Below are 17,306 nucleotides of genomic sequence, written 5' to 3'. Positions count from 1 at the left end.
GGAACTTACTATCCCTACTATCTAAAGAAGACAGGGCATATGCATATGAAGTATATTTTTCCACTCCTTTTTTACCTCTGAATAAGGGAAATAACTTGTTGCCTCCAAAAAAAATTAGAACCATAAAATTTTCAAGCTGGAAAAGACCTCAGTGATTGTTTAGTTAAACCCCCTTAATTTTATAGATGAGAAAAATGAGATCATCTAATGAAATTATATTATGTGACCACCAATTAGGTCTTTAGTTTCCCTACAACAGATCTTCACCCAATTGTTGAACTTAAAATTTTCAGAGATAAGCTGAATCTTACTGTTTTGGCAGACTTCTGAAAAATGTCTAAAAGGTTAAATATGGATCTTGTTATACTTATTGCCCAAAACATCCTCTGTTGTTCAGTCGTTTTCAACTCTTCATGACCCCATTCAGGGTTTTCTTGGCAAAGATAAAGTTTGCCATTTCCTTCTCCAGCTCATTTTATAGATGAGGAAACTGAGGCAAACAGGGTTAAGTAACTTGCCCAAGGTCACACAGTCAGTAAATGTCTGATCTCAGGAAGATGAGTCTTCTTGACTGCAGGTCCTGTATTCTATTCATTGCACCCCTAGTTTCCCAAACATCCTCTGAACTTCCCCATTTCTGCTAAGGATACCCACCCATCATTCTAATCACTTAGGCTTGCAAACTTAAGAGTCATCCTTTTTGACTTCCCCTTCCCTCACCTCTCAGATCCATTAAGTTGCCAAGACACATTGATTCTACCTCCTTAACACTTCTCATATTCATCCCATTTTTCTATCCACCCAACCTCTATCCTAGTTCAATCTATTATCATTTTTCATCTGGACTGCTAGGGTAGATTTTTAACCAGCTTCTTTTTTTTTTTCTGGTGAGGTAATCGGGGTTAAATGACTTGCCCAAGGTCACACAGTACCTGTCAAGTGTTTGGTCTGAGGCCGGATTTAAACTCGGGTCCTCCTGACTTCAGGGCTGGTGCTCCATCCACTGTGCCACCTAGCTGCCCCTTTAACCAGCTTTTTAACTGAACTACTTGTTTCCAATATCTCCCCCTCTCTATTCCTGTCTTCACTTAACTTAATATTCCTAAACACAAATATGACTATGTAACACTTCTAGTTTAAAAAACAAAAAAGTCTCTCCTTAGAGACAAAAAGCAGAATGATCAGTTTGGCATTTAAGGGCTTCCTCAGTCTGGTTCTCAACTATCTTTTTAGCATTTTGGCCAGTGGTGGGGTGGAGGTTACTCTCTGTCATGTAACCTATTCCAGTCCAATTGGTGGGCTAGCTACTCTCATAATATTCCATTTTGTTCCTCTGTGCTTTTTCAGAGATGGTCTTTAATGTCTAGAATAAACTCCTTCCTCAGTTCCATCTCTTGGAACCCTTAGCTTCCTTCAAGACAGCTCAGTTATCACTTCGTACAGGTCTTTCTTGTTCCTTGTAGTTAATGATTGATCACTTTTTGAAATTACTTTGTATTTCCTTGTCCGTATATAACTGTTTTGTCTTCAATACCCCCTCTGCTCCCCAACTAGCACCAAGCAAAAAGCCTAGCACATTGTAGGTGATTAATACTGCCCAATACCACACACTCAGAATCATTATCAGAGGCAGAACCTATATTTTCTCACTTTTATTCCATTCCATTGCATAATGCTACATTGCTTGGGACCCTCAACACCAGCAGAGAGAGGGCAGGATTTGGATTCTAAGGACCTGGGTTCAATTTCTTGCTCAGTTTCTTACTGTGTGTTACCTTGAATAAGCTGCTTAACTTATCTGGGCCTTAGTTCTTCATCAGTAAAATGAGAGGGTTGGGCTAGATGGTTTCCAAGTTCCCTTCCAGCTCTAAAATTATAATTCTATTAATTTGAAAGTGTTTAATTATGAGTACCAGAGATTTCTTGTTATAATAAGACAACATAGTATTGTAGAAAGAACAGTAGCCTTGGAGGCAGAGGCCTCGTTCTACACTGTGACCTAGCTGTGTGAGCGTGGACAATCCTCCGAAGTTTTGAGCCTTGGTTTCCTCCACTATAAAACGAGGCAGACAAAACTTGCATTATCTACACCTCATAGTGTTGTTGTAAAGAAAGCTTGTCATAAACCTTACTGTGCTATAGAAATGTGAACTATATAATTAAAAGTTACCATTGAAGCCCATCTGAATTTCTCCCCCACAATGATTTCAAGATACTTTATAGCCTTATGATTGGTAAAATATATTAAGATGACAACATGACCTAACTACTTAAGATGGAAAGAGAAATAAAAAAATCAGGTCTGATGTTAGTACTGAATGATTTACTTAAATTCCATAATTCTCCCCATACTTAATATGGCAATAGGACTTACTGAGAGTCCTGGTCTTTGAGTGTGTCTGAAATGTATCTGATACTCCCAGGACAGTGAAAAATGCCATCAATTCTACAAGACAAAGTTATGTCTAAGTCTTTGGCAGGTGGCTCTAAGTCACATTTTGCTTTCATAAAAAGGAATTAGCCAACCCTCAACATTCACAGGTTTATTAGCTTTTGCAGCTTCAAGCATTTGCATGATTTTATCAGTAACCTCATTTTTACTTTTGCTTTGGCAACCATGCATATTCTCAGCTATGTGTTGTAGAGAAAAAATTGAGAGGCACAACGCACACAAGTTTGTGGAGGGGCTGGTATCCTACTAGGGTGGCTTGGCATAATTGACCAGCTGGCTAGAGACATTGAGGCTATTGATCCCATTATCAATTTCAGCCTCAAAGTTAAGTGTCAACTCACCTCTGCTATGCTCCCATACTCTGAGACCCTTAAGGATCTCAAATGGTGCACAAAGCAGACATCACTGAAAGATTATTTCAAGCTGGTGCATCCTTCATGATCTTTAATACCATCCCCCAGCAGTAAAGGAGCAAAAGTCAGAGGTGATAATTGCCAGTCTCAGCATCTTCTGACAGCAGAAACTAAAGTTCCAGCAACCTCTCCCTTAGTTTTCAGGGGGTAGACAAGGTAGAGAGGTTTACAGCAGTATAGTATACAGTATAACACCCTCACATTACCACCTGACACAGTAGAAGGTAAGATTCAGTTTAAAAAATGGTTTTAGTTTTAAGAATTTTATTTGCTGTATAGTGTTTATGGTACTGTAAATTTCATGTGTTAGGAAAAGGAATATTGTCTAAAATACATTTTGGGGGAGGACATTAGCACAAAAGGTCAAATTTTAAGGAATTACTAGCAAGAAAAAATGCTTTTGCATGTTACCAATCTTACTTTATATACTGCATTTTGAGTTATTTCATGGTTACTATTTTAGGAAAAGTATATATTATAAGAATTAATGTTCTGTTATAAAGAATTATAATTATAAAGAATTATAAAGTGTATTTTCAGCACTCTTTAGTAAAAGATTAGTTTTTGGAGGTCATGTGACTTGCCCAGGGCCACACAGCTAGTGATGAACTCGGTCTTCCTGATTCCAGAACTGACACTCTATCCAATGCACCACCTAGCTGCTCTAAGATCAAAGCTAGACCTAGACATTATTTTCATAGTTTTGTTGTATTCTCTATTACTTTGTAAGCTCCTTGAGAGCAGGAACAGTTTCAGATTTGAATATGTATCCCCAGTCCCCATCATAGTTATCTGGCAGTTAATAGGTACTTAATAAATGTTTATTAAATGACTGATTCAGCTTTCCTAAATGTGGTTCCTGATCCATGTCAATTCTTCTGAAAAAAATAAAAGGCTCAAAAGGCCAAGAGCTAGAGGTTTGAGAAAAGTATTCAAGGGTTACCCAACCCCAACCTCCTACCCCACTTCCTAATTCTTTTGTGAATTTGCCAATTCAACTAATTTTAGGGTTTGGGCTTCTGGCCTAGTGGGTGGGATGAAACAAAAACACTGACAACAGAAATCTCCAAGTATAAGGAAATGGCATTTTAAAATTTCTCAAAAAACTAATAGAAATCAATTTAACAAATTCTTTTCCACAGAATTGACCACATCGACAAATGGTGATTTTGGTCTTCTATAGACAGGGCCTTTCTTTCTCTGGATGTGGCTAATTATTTTCATTTTCCCCATACAAACCCTCCTTGGGAGTTTTTTTTTTTTTTTTTAGGGGGGAAAATTATCTTAATCTATATTAGGAAAAGTTGTTCAAAGTAATTGTCACTGTTCATTTTTAAATGAGAGAAGCACTGCAATTTTTATATACCAAGTTATTAACTTTAAAATACCAGCAAGCCTACTTCTAATACCTCATTAAAAATGCAATTATTGAATATTAAAGAAAAAAAGGAGTTTGTATTAGAGAATGTGCCCCCCTGCTATTCTAAAAGGACCAGACTCTGGGAAGCCCTATTGATTGCATTTCTATTTCAACTCCACGTGCCCAACAATAACGGTGGCATGCCAGGAGATTAACAATGAATCCTTGGTCCCTGGCATTGTGTGTTGCATCAGGTTGCCTGAAAAAAGAAACATCCCTTTCTCGGCCATAAAATCAACCACAGAGTTCAAGAAAATAAACAAGAAAATGCCTGATGTTTGAAAGACGCTTATTAATGCAAGCTGCTAAATCATATACCGAGTGGTGTTACATAAAGGAATTGAATATTAAGGGTTTTCCACTGAGCTCTTAGAACTCAAAGCCAGTAGAAACCAAATAACTCAGAGGTGCTGTCTTTAGAACCTTCACCAATGAGGCAGTATGGTATAGCTGAAAGAACACCAAATTATGAGATAGGTTCTAATCCCTACTCTGCCATTAAACATAAAAGATATTGATGTTCTGTTTTTTTAAACTACATGCACTTTAAAATATAATCTCATCCTCCTTTTCCACCCTCCCCTGAACTGAACTCCATGTGGTTAAGTCTTTTCATTTCTCTGGGATTCTATTTCCTTATAGAAAATGAGGGGGCTGTTCTAAGGTCCTTTCTAGCCCTAAAATTCCATATGTCCTTTAAGAACTTGATATGGCTGATATGGCTTGATATGGCTGAAAGATGAGGTGCTGAGGCAGTTTGTAAACTCTATAAAAACAAAAAATTTTTACATTATTATATCATTTGATCATCACAACAACCTTGTAAGTTAGGTGGCACTATTATCCTGACTTCACAGATAAGGAAACTGAAGCCAAGATAAAGTAAGTGATTTGACAAAGGTCACAGAGTGTCTGAAGCATCATTTCAACTCGGGTCTTCCTGACTCCAAGTTAAGTGCTCTATGCACTAGACCAAGCTGCCTTCTTGAATGAATCATATTCCTTAAAATTTGAACTTTGGAGTAAATTTAAAGAGACAGATATGAGTATACAATGACAATGCCATCACAGAAACATTTCAGTGACCCAATGCTCTCCTGAACGGCCACTGTAATAAAAGTTCTGAGCTGGCTCAAGTTTATGCAGAGCTTTAAGGTTTGAGTGGCCAATGCAGTAAAAGTTCTGAACCAGCTCGAGTTTATATAGTTTTAAGGTTTGCAAAGAACTTTACAAATATCACATTTTATTCTTACAACAACCATAGGAGGTAGCAGTTATTATTATTCTCATTTTGCAGATGAGGAAACTGAGGCAGATATGTTAAGTAACTTGCCCAGGGTCATATAGTTAGCAAGTTTTTGAGGCTGAATTTGAACTCACGTCATCCTGATTCTAGGTCTAGAGCTCTACTGACTGTGCGGCCTAATTGAAGAGTCCTGTAGATTGGAGGCAGAAAGAACCCTAGATAGAAGACTAGCTTTGTCACTAACTGGCAATATGACTGGGGTAAAAAAAAAAAATCATTTCACTTTTCTTGGACTCAGTTTCCTTCCAGGTAAAAAGAAGAGAGAAGGACTAGATAGGATCTCAGAGATCATCTATCTACCTCTAACATTCTTCAATTTTTTGATTTTTTTTTCTTCAGGTCCCTTTCCCTCAGCAACATGGGGATAAAAACAGAAGATAAAAGTTTTCCAGAGGCCAGTGAACATTCTTTCATCAACTCTGACTCATTTTTACTTTGGGGAGAAGCAAAGGGACTTTTTCCAGGGAATTTTGTTTAAAAGTAATGTTTGGTACTATTTAAAAAAATCTATACCAGGTAGGTATCTGCCTACCCTTTTTAGTGTTAAGGCTGTCTTAAGTGGTCAGATTCCTTGAAACCTTTCAAATGCCAACTTTTTATTTAAAAAAATATCAAAAGAAAAGACCCAATATAAAGTTAGATTTAGAAAACCGGAAGGAGTCACAATCAAACATGGCTAATTGCAGTGGGCACAATACTTCATAAGGAAGTAGGGAATGGGGGTGATGCAGTGTTTAGGGACTGTGAAAGACAGGTGGGCTTAGGGAAGTTGGTTAGACTTGCTGTCATTAGACATCAAGCAGTTTTATAGAAGAAAGGCACAAAGAGCAGAGGCACTAACTAATGATGCCAGTATCCCTCCTGGGATTTAAAGGATTCCTCCTGGATTCTGTACAGACAGGATGGAACTCACAGAATGCCCAGAGAGTACCTGAGTGACCAATGACTTGGAGTTAAGGTCAGAGAGTAACTACTGATACATACAATAATCCTTGCAATGTTCAACTTCATTATGCATAATTATTTCTGAACTGAGATTAAATAAAACCCCAGGTCATTCACATGACCACCACAATTTCTCCCAAGTGTTTATTTTTCCAAAATGCAATCTTGATATTAGTGGACTCCTTATATTCTTTAACATACACAAAAAATTAATACAAGTACTGTACAAAGTTGTGGGGTTTTAAAAATCACTATGGACTAATTACAATCCAACAATGTAGCAGAAATTGCTAATTTAAATACCAGATCAGTAATCCAGGGCTGTTGATCACTTTCCTCCAGATGTGGACAAAAATTTAGATATCTTTAGTAAAAATTAAACTCCAGTATGAGATGTGATATCTTTCTAGGGAAACCAGCTCTATTCTTTTATGAGTGGCAGCTTCCTGACACAGTAATAGTTTACATTTATATGGAGCTTTTACAAGCTCCATTTTTTACAAGCTCCAAAATTTTTAAAATCGAATTAGATCTGGAGAACAAACCTGTGAAGTCTATAGCATAACGATTATTATTCTCATTTGACAGACAAGGCTAGAGAAGTTTAAGTAACCTCACAGGATGTGAGGGGCTCAAAGAGTCAGTCAAAATTATCTAATTTAATTCCCTCATTTTACAAATGAGGGAGCTAACACCTAGCAAAGTGAAGTGACTTGTCCAAAGTCAAATGTCTGATAAAGAGTAAAACTAGGACTCGGTCTTTTGGTTCTGTTTCAGTTTCTCTTCCGCGTATAGCTTCCTTCTCTTTTTCACAGCTAATGAGTGTCAGATTCTAGGAAAGTCTTACATGAACTGATGCAAAGTGAAATGAGCAGAACCAGGAGAACACTGTACATAGTAACAGCAATACTGTAAGATGATCATCTGTGAATGCCTTAGCTCTGCTCAGCAATATAATGATCCAAGACAATGCTGAAGGATTTATGATGAAAAACACTATCCATCTCCAAAGAAAGAAGTGATGGAGTCTGAATACAGATGGAAGCATACCTTTTTTTACTTCCTTTATTATTCTTTTTTTTAAAAATTTTGGTCTAGATTTTCTTTCACAATATGACTAATATGGAAATATGTTTTGCATGACTATCCATGTATAACCTATATCAAATTGATTCAATGAGAAGAGTGGGAGGGAGGGAGAGAATTTGGAACTAATTTTAAAAACGAATGTTGAATACAATAGTTTTTGTTGCTATTGGTTTATCTCATTCTAGTAATTCAAAGGTTAAATCTACCTTAGTAATCACTGACCAGCTAAATGTTAATAAAATGGGCAGTAATTAGTTTTCTCTCTTTAACGCCTTTACTAAAAACAAGAAGTGAATTACTCAAAATTCACTGTTGATTTCTTTTTATGTTTCCTGAATTGTATCTCTGAGTCTGAGATTGAATCTGGGGATTGCATATTCATATTGGAATGAGAAGCAGTTCTGTGAATGTTTCAGGACTCTCTTTGGGCCACAGCCTAAATTTGATGGCTCAATTTACATTTATTTTATCTTTCAAAGAGACATGGATGTCAAAGGCACACCAATTTAGAGGAAAATCTCTTTTATAAAATATATATAGAAGAAAACATGATAGAAGAGCAATATCTTGCAGGATAAAAAAACAGGATAAAAAAGAGCAAAAGAATAGAATTTTGAGGCACATGACCATTAATAAATGAAACTAGAAGAAACGACAAGTTCAAGTAAAATGGAACAGATCTCCCAGCATTTTCATGGTGATAAAGCGGAGAGTTTAAGAAATCAACATTCCTGCTCATGACCTCCTACAGCAGAGACATGTTATAAAGTTCAATTAGACACTGTTAAACAATCAAGAAAAGGGGAAGGAAACAGAGTTCAGGTCATTTATAGGAACTGCAAGTGTACAAACAAAGGATGCTCAGAAATTATAATGCACAATGTCTAAGGCGAAGAAGGCTTCAGACTTTTAAGGATGGAGGTGCTAGAGGTAAGATTTACTGGATAGGAGTCCCCAAGTCTGGATAATACCAGAGCAACTCTCTCCTGGAATAAGGCAATTTCCAACAATCCATAAAACTGGTTACTACTTTACAGAATTTTAAGATTCATTCCTTTTTTTTTTTTCCCAACGGAAACCAATGGAAAAACTATTCATTTTACAAGAATTCACCCTTCAACTCTGCTAGGTGTCTAAAGTGAAAAAAGACTTGTAAATAACTCATTAGATTCTTGAGATTTTTTCGCCATCATAATTAGCTTTGATATGTTCAGCAATGCATAGCAATTTCCTCAATAAAATTATTTTCATGAATTTATTGCTTATTTCAGAAAAAATTATCAATTCATATATCATATTTTATAAATTGCTTTTTATGCCACATGTTTTCTTGTTAATTCTTTTTTTGTAATGTTCTTGATTTGAAATAATTTAAACTCAATGTTATTATTCTGAAATAGAAAATGTTAACTAAAATTTTTAAGGGAGATTTAGTAGACTACACTGGTCTAAAACAAATCCTCTGATGTTTGTTAAAATAGTTTGTATGGGTAAGGGCATTTCCTATTTGGGGAATTACTTTTTTTTTGTTTGTTTTTGCTTTTTGGTGAGACAATCAGGGTTAAGTGACTTGCCCAGGGTCACACAGTTAGTTAAGTGTGAAGTGTCTGAGGCCACATTTAAACTCAGGTCCTCTGACTCCAAGGCTAGAATTCTATGCACTGCAACCACCTAGCTGCCCCATGGGGAATTATTTTTTTAATGCCACATAATGTTCATGATTACAGCACACTCAGTGTTACTAAATATAACAAATTAATTTTCAAAATGAATTTTATTATTCAGAGGTAGCTAGGTGGCACAATGGATAGAGTACTGGGCCTGGAGTCAGGAACACCTACATTCAAATCTGGCTTCAGACACTTAGCAGTTTTGTGACCCTGGGCAAGTCACTTAACCTCAGTTTCCTTAGTTTCCTCGACTGTAAAACAGGGAAAATAATAGCACCTAACTTACAGGGTTGTCATAAGGGTCAAAAGAGATAATATTTATAAAGCACTTAAGTAGACAGTTTCTGGCGCATAGTAGGTGCTATAAAAATGTTTATTCCCTTTCTTTCCCTTACTTCCCTAACCCCAAATGGCATAGTGGACAGGGCATCCCCTTGAAAGTTAGGACAAGTTGAGACTGAAGTTTTGCCTGTGGCTCATGGAGGCTGCGTGATCATAGATGGGTCACAATCTCTCAGTGTACCAGACAACCCTCAAAATCTTTCATTTACAGACATAGTGCAGTTCTGCATTGGTAGAGGGAATTTCCAAAACAAATGTTCCCCACAACAATGAAATCATAAAAGTGGACCACAAAGCCAAACTGAACCATATTTTATAGTCTGTCAAACTGAATATCTTAATCTCAATTTACCAAATTGATTCTAAGATTAGAAGAAAACCTTGAGAGGCAATGGCAAGATGGAGAGCAAGCCGTCCATAAGGCCAGGGAGGCCTTGGGTTCAAGGCTTGGCTCTGACACACTGACTGTATGTAGCTCTGAGACTCTACAGCTGCAGAGAAGGTGCAAGGCTACATGAGCCAAGGTTATTTCCTCATCTGGCATTCCCTGGACAAGTGTAATCATGGGTCTCTGCCCCACTCTCCTCACCCTCCCAAATAAAAACCTTCCCAATTTGATTAAAAAGGTAATAAGAATTAAAAACAAAGATAAGAACTACGTGGCCTGTGTATTAAGCCTTTTATCTTCACAGGCAGTACCGAGATCAACCTTGCCATAACACAACACTAATACGAAAGATAATAATATATTCCATTACCGATCATAATACGTGGTTGGGAACTTCAACCAACAAGGATACTGGTTGTATACATATGTCAAAGTTCAAAAACAGAGCATGTTATAAATATTTAATGTGTGAGCTGTCCTGACTTCTGTACAGCTTGTACTCATTAAATATTCCTGGAAGATGAATGCTGGCTGAAATACACTTTGAAGTCACTCTCTCTTTTGCGGCAGATATGTGTTAGAAACCATTATAGTCCTTAAGCATTAGGCAAAGTGAGGGTCCCCGCTCTAACTTAGCAAAGACAGAACAGTCTAACTAATGAAATAACTACATCACCTGTCAAGCCAGGCAAAAGTACTTTTCTGGGTCCTATCTATTCAGTCACTTCCACTGCCCACTCCTGAAGCTCCCCAGCCATAGGGAAGGGTATTACACCAGATATCCTGCCCTATTAATGCCAACAGTTAGCCTCAGAAAAGTATAAAAGGAAAGCAATAAGTCTAACAGGATTCTATTATCTTGATAGAGCTTCCCATCAATACTATCACTAAGACATAAAATGGACCATTGGCAACAACTATGGAACAGATAGCTGAAAGTAAGCAATTTTGAGAAACAAAATTATTAGCATGTTGGTTATAACATGTAGGTTTGTGGCTTTTTCCTAAGTGATGGAATATTTTTTTTCTACCTCTAGAAGTATGTTTCTTTAATGAAAATATATATATTCATTAAATTAATAATATAATGAATATGAGCCTGACTTTCTATTTAAAATGAGGAGGGCACAAGCATCTCAAACTCTTAGCAGGAGAAAAATCTTGATTGTCTGCTTACCTACTTATTCTCTGTTCAAGAACTGATAGACTTAGCCATTCTAGCTACCCTGAAAAGTACTCCTGTCCCTTCCCAAAAACTATAATTAGGACCATGGTCTTGCCCTAAGTTAAACTGTTTAGTTTCTTTCTAGAAACCAATCTCTCTCTTATTTTATCACTTCTTTCCCAGAGTACAGAGTGCCTAAGTGGGAGGAAAGTCAGTCAATGCTTCTAGGACTCCCTGCCACATTCTCTCAGTTAGGTCTCCTTATCTCCAGGAAGCACAGCATCCTCAAATACCTAACATAACTAGCTCTTTGCTAGTATATCTGATGAATTAACACTTGCTATGGCACTATAGGACCCTAATTTTCCCATTGCATTTTGGAAAGGGACTGACAGTAGTGATTTTAATAGTTAGAATCTTAGGCATTAAGTAATAGGCCAACTACAGAGCTGTTTTCTAGACCTTTTAGCACCCCTGAAATAGTATACTTAACAATTGGCCATTTTATTTGTGCATAATACAGGTTTTGCTTCTGGTTGGACCGAATGATGATGGCCAAGAAAAAGTCCATTTTACAAACTGATTTCATCATATGAAAATCTTGGTTCTATCAGGATATAGCTGGGGCTATTATAATAGAAATGCCCAAGTCACACATCTAAGCCCAATTTTAGGATGGATTTCCATTATTATAAATATCATTTCAATTAATGATCAGAGATCAGTCTTCATTCCAGGGGACTAGAACTGAAGTATCAATGTTCAAGATATCTGAATAAGTAAAAGAATGGAAAGAAATAATGCTATTTATTGGTATTGGTTATTAATATAAAAGTATTAGTTTTGTATTAATGGTATTAATATGGATGGTATTAATATAAAAGCTTGATCAAGATGACATCAATACATAACATATAACTACTTTTTCATTTCTATACAATTATGAGAATGACATATGCATAGATTAAGGTTATCTCTCAAAAAATATATATATATGGAAACAAGCCAGGTTTTAACAAGTTATAGCAGATCATGTCTTCGCAGTCAAACAACTAAATGAAAGGTGTACAGAACCCTAAATCTTGCTGTGTCTTTTGATTATAAAAAGGATTTGCCTTGGCTCAATAAAATCCAACCTTAAAGGCTCTCTTCCTACTGATCAAGTTAATATCAGATTTTATGATAAATGCAATTACAGAGATAACTTGGTTCAATAAGCCTCTGATCATGAACATCAAGCAAGGCACAAAACAGGCATTCTTAGTGCAAAGTTCTCCAAATGCTCACACTTTCAGATGGTACTGTGTCTAAGAGCCACACGTTAGATGGCACAGTGAGGACTAGACCCCAGGGCTCCTACCTCCGAATCCAAGGCACTTTTTGCTTCCTGGGTTTTCAGAACATGTGATGGAATCTAAGAACAGAGGCTTCCAAGATGAACATTAAGTACAAGAACACTTCAGATAAAGGGGACATTATAAATACTAGCAACTTAGAGTAATTGGCTGACTCCCTGTAGGTCACAGACTACACTGAACTGAAGACTACTGATGGACTTTAAGGGGAGTCCCCTCATCAATAACTACAGCAATGACCCAAGATCAAAAACAAACAATGCTGTTAAAATCATGTGTTGACTGTGCAACCAAGTTAAATGACTTGCAGAAATAGTAGTAAAGTAGGAAGAAGTTACTAAGATTGCCCTATATGCTGTTTCAAATATCCACCTTCACAGTGTTGAAGCAAGTTGGAAAAAGCTAAGTGTTTTAAAATTGCCTACGTGACTTTACTGCAATTGCTAGGGAATTTTAAACAGCGCATGCATCTGCTCACACTCCAAAGGTTGACTGAGAATGACCAAGCCCGGCAGTAATTTAGGATACACAAAAACATTCTGGGCAAAGGAACAAGGTTCCTTCTAAAAATTTTAATGAGGAAAACAAAAAAAAAAACCCTAATTGAGAAAAATATCTAATACCACTACCAGTAACCAAGTTTTAAAACCTTGAATCTTCCTCCCAGGAAAGTGACCCTTTTTTATGCAGCTGAAAAATACTAACCCAAAGCTGAAAAGAAAAAATACAGTAAAGGGAGTAAAAAGAATGAATGGGTTGGAAGTGGTGTGAATTCTGTACTTACGCAGTCGTAGTCTGCATTTCATGCCAGCCTTTGCTAAAATTCTGTTTCAACTCATTCATCAGATTCATGCCGAGTTTTTGTTTTATTTCCACCAGATGCTTTTCTTTGGCTGTTAACACTTGTCGTAAAGTTGTGATTTCGTCTTCTAGCTAGATACAAGATAGGAAAATTTGAAAAAAAAAAAAAAGGAAAATGAGACCTTCTAAAAACCATCTTAATGAATACAAACACAGAATGAATTATCATGCAGTTCCAAGGGACGACATATGTTATTCTAGTTCTGGGCATTTTAACTCTGTGTTTGGCCCCACTTGAAATATACTATACAAATAACTGTATCCTCATTAGAAACCAGAAGGAATAATTAGAATTACAAATCACCAAGTTGGAAGTGACTTTAGAGGTCATCTAATCAAATATACCAAACATGAATCAGATCTAAAATATCCCAAGCAAGTTATCACCAAGCCTCTGCTTAAAGGCCAGGATAGCCCACTTCATTTTTGTACAGCTCTAATTATTTGGAAAATTATCTTTATATTAAGTTGAAGATCCTGCACTTAAGGTTCTTCAGATATGGAGATCTGAGTTCAAATACTGCCTCAGACACTTAGTTGTTTGACTACAGCTAAATCACTTAACATCTTTCTCTGCCTCATTTTCCTTGTCTGTAAAATGGGAATAATAGCATCTACCTCACAAGATTATTATGAGGATCAAATAACATATGTGACATGAAATTATATATCAAATATGAAATAACAAATGAAATGACATACCTATATACTTATACATAGAGTAGCTGGTAGTACAATGTAAAGAGTGCTGGACTTGGAGTCAGGAAAACCTAAGCTCAAACACATTTACTATCTGTGGCAAATCACTTAACCTCTGTTTGCCTTGGCTTCCTCAACTGTAAAATGGGGATGATAATCGCACCTACCTCACAGGGTTGTTGTGAGGCTCAAATGAGGTAATATTTGTGAAAAAATACTTGGCACAGTGCCTAGAACATAGTAGGCCCTATATAGATGCTTGCTGACATTCCTTCCTGAACACACTCTGGAAACCTATAAGCATTACTTAAATTCTAGCTACTGTCATCATTAGTCCATGGTAACCGACTACATTACTCATCTACTTCTAATGACAAAGTTCTTGCCAAGTCCAACTTGAATGTTTCAAGTTATGATTTACATCCAACTTCTCTTTTTTATTCTAAGTGGAGACTATAATTCCTCATACTGCCATTACCAATTTCCATTGCTTACGGATGCTTATTAGGATACTTAAATCAACACATGAATAAGAAAACGATGCTAGTGTGATACAGGGCCTAGATTTCAGTTTCCCATACTTTCTCAGGACATGTAAAATTGTGTGTGCCATACGATTTCATTAAGAAAAGAAACAATAGTGCTATAAGAAATGATGAATAGGCTGACTTTAGAAAAACCTAGAAAGACTTGTATGGTCTGATGCTGAATGAAATGAGCAGAACCAAGAGAACGTTGCACACAATAACAGCCACGTTGTGCGATGACTAATATCGATAAACTTAACCCTTCCCAGCAATACAAGGATCGAAGACATCTCCAAAGGTCTCGTGATGGAAAATGCTATCCACATCCAAAGAAAGATCTATGGAGTCTGAATGCAGATCGAAGTATACTATTTGCCATTTTTTTTTTCTTCTGTTGATTTCTGTTTCCTCTTTCTGGTGGTTCCTCCTATTGGCGCTAATTCTTACTTATAACATCACTAACATGAAAATATGTTTAATAGGAATGTATACGTATAGCCTGTATCAGATTGAGTGCTGTCTTGGGGAAGGAGGTGGGGAGGAGGAAGGAAAAAAAATTTTAAACCGAAAAGCATATGGAAGTGATTGTTGATAAATCAAAATAAATTAAAAAAAGAAAAGAAACAATAAAGCTTCGATGTCTGCATCAGTCTTGTCAATACAAAGTTGATTTGTTCAAGGATATCTGTATCCAGTCCAGACTGGCTCCAGTGGCTCAAAGCATTAAGATAGCTATTGGTGACATAATGGCATTATTTTAAGAAAAGAACTCTCTGGTATATAATATAGAAAGGTTATCTCAATTATACTATGGTATGACCTGTGTATTATTTTAGTGATCCTTTGAGAAAGCAGTTCCCTTTTTAAGTAATAGATTTTCTTAGAGGCTACTGAATGTTAATTTCTTTATTTAATAGGCTTCTCCAGCATAGAAATTTTTTGTATCCTATACTATTAAAGAGGATACAAGCATAACAATAGTTAATAGAGTCAAGAGATCTCATTCTGTCAATTTGACTGAAGACCAAAAACATTACCTTGGATCAAAGATTCACCTAAAAGCCACTTACAGTGTACTAATAGTGAAAGGTGACATCCACTTGTTGAGGTAAGATCCCTAAGGTTAACCCTTTCTGCTTTGGTGGTATGGGTTGGTGTTTTTCTTAACCAAAATCCTACTCTGATGCCTTACTATGATGTGAATGTGACCATGGGTTCTCTAAAGCAAGGAGCACAGGATCTTTTTTTTTTTAAAAAACATTTTGATCAATGTATTTCAACACAACCGATCTCCTTTGTAATCCTATGTATTTTTATTTTATATATTTTAAAAGATTATTTTGAGAAGAGGTCCATAGGCTTCATCAGACTGCCAAAGCAATCCACAACAGAAAAAAGGCACATGCTCTAGAAGGTGCCACAATTCTGAAAAGGCTTAGATCATGACCTTAGAAATCAAGCCTATTTTTCCTACTATGCAAAGATTGGCCCAGCTGAGTGAAGAGAAACTCAATACCAGGTTAGATAATTTAGGAGCCTCAGAAACTTTTGGAAGACTGCCTACAAAGAAAGTATGGAAGAGAAGAAGGATTAAGCTGCATACCAAACTGAAGATATATAGAGCCAATACACTGACTTCATTGTTATATGCCTGTAAAACTTGGACAGTCTATCAGCACCTTGCCAGAAAATTCAATCACTTCCATTTGAATTGTCTTAGGAAAAGTCTGAAGATTACCTAGCAAGATAAGGTACCAGATACTGAGAGGCCCTCTCTCCAGCTGAACTACAAAGCATTCAAGCTCTACTGCAGAAAGCACAACTCTGAAAGGCTATTTTACAAATAACTTGCAAAAGGCAAGAACTCACATAGTCAAAAGACATGGTACAAAGATTCCCTCAAGGTTTCCCTGAAGAACTTTAGTATCAATTGTGAGGCATGGAAAATGCTGGCACAGGACTGCCTAGCATGGTGTGTCTGCATCAAAGAAGACGCTATGCTCTATGAGCAAAGCTGAATCGCAAAAGTACAAAGGAAACATTAGATGAAGAAAACTAGAGACATCTCTATTGCAAATGTTCAAATGGACTTTGTGTGCTTGATCTGTGGTACAGCCTTCTGAGCTCTTAATTGGAAAGATCAGCCACAGTTGAACACCTGCACCTGGACCCAACATTGTGATGTTATTGGATCTCTTTGAGTACAGAGGACAAATAACAAAATTATAGTTCCCTACAGTTTTAATTTATTCTTTGCCCATAACATATATAATATTTAACTATAAATAATGACTGTCCTTTTACTAGTTTTGTGGGGGAAGGTGCAGTATGAACCTGTGTAACTCCCAGCACAGATACTCTCTCCAACAATGAAGTTATCGATAATTTACTGTCTTTTTTAAAGAGTTGCCTGGGGTGTTGAATGGTTAAGTGATATATGTTCATGATCATAACAAGAATATGTGTCGGAGGCAGGATTTAAAACCAGCTCTTCCTAATTATATGCGTAAGACCCCTCTGCCTTAACAAATACATGAGAACTCAATTTAAAACATCCAACTAGGTGTTATCCCTTTTAAATGGGACACCTTGGGAGGCTACATACTTATTTTGATGATGGCTATTCTTCCTCAAAATTACATTCTTCAAAGTTAGTTTAAATCATCAAATTCAC

General features: G+C 36.6%; 1 protein-coding gene across 3 annotated transcripts in view; it reads right to left on the bottom strand.

Moving 5' to 3' along the window:
* The window catches only part of TPD52L1 (TPD52 like 1), a 161,638-nt gene that overhangs the window by 44,671 nt on the left and 99,661 nt on the right, over positions 1-17,306 (bottom strand). For all 3 annotated transcript variants that reach the window (XM_027848613.1, XM_027848614.1, XM_027848615.1), the window contains exon 3: positions 13,330-13,478. In XM_027848613.1, the coding sequence (XP_027704414.1) occupies positions 13,330-13,478 (149 nt within the window). The remainder of the gene's footprint in view (positions 1-13,329; positions 13,479-17,306) is intronic.

Source organism: Vombatus ursinus, unplaced genomic scaffold (assembly GCF_900497805.2).
Source record: "Vombatus ursinus unplaced genomic scaffold, bare-nosed wombat genome assembly UNPS02006779.1, whole genome shotgun sequence".
In the NCBI taxonomy this organism is placed as follows: Eukaryota; Metazoa; Chordata; class Mammalia; order Diprotodontia; family Vombatidae; genus Vombatus; species Vombatus ursinus.
This window is presented reverse-complemented; position numbering and strand designations above follow the sequence as displayed.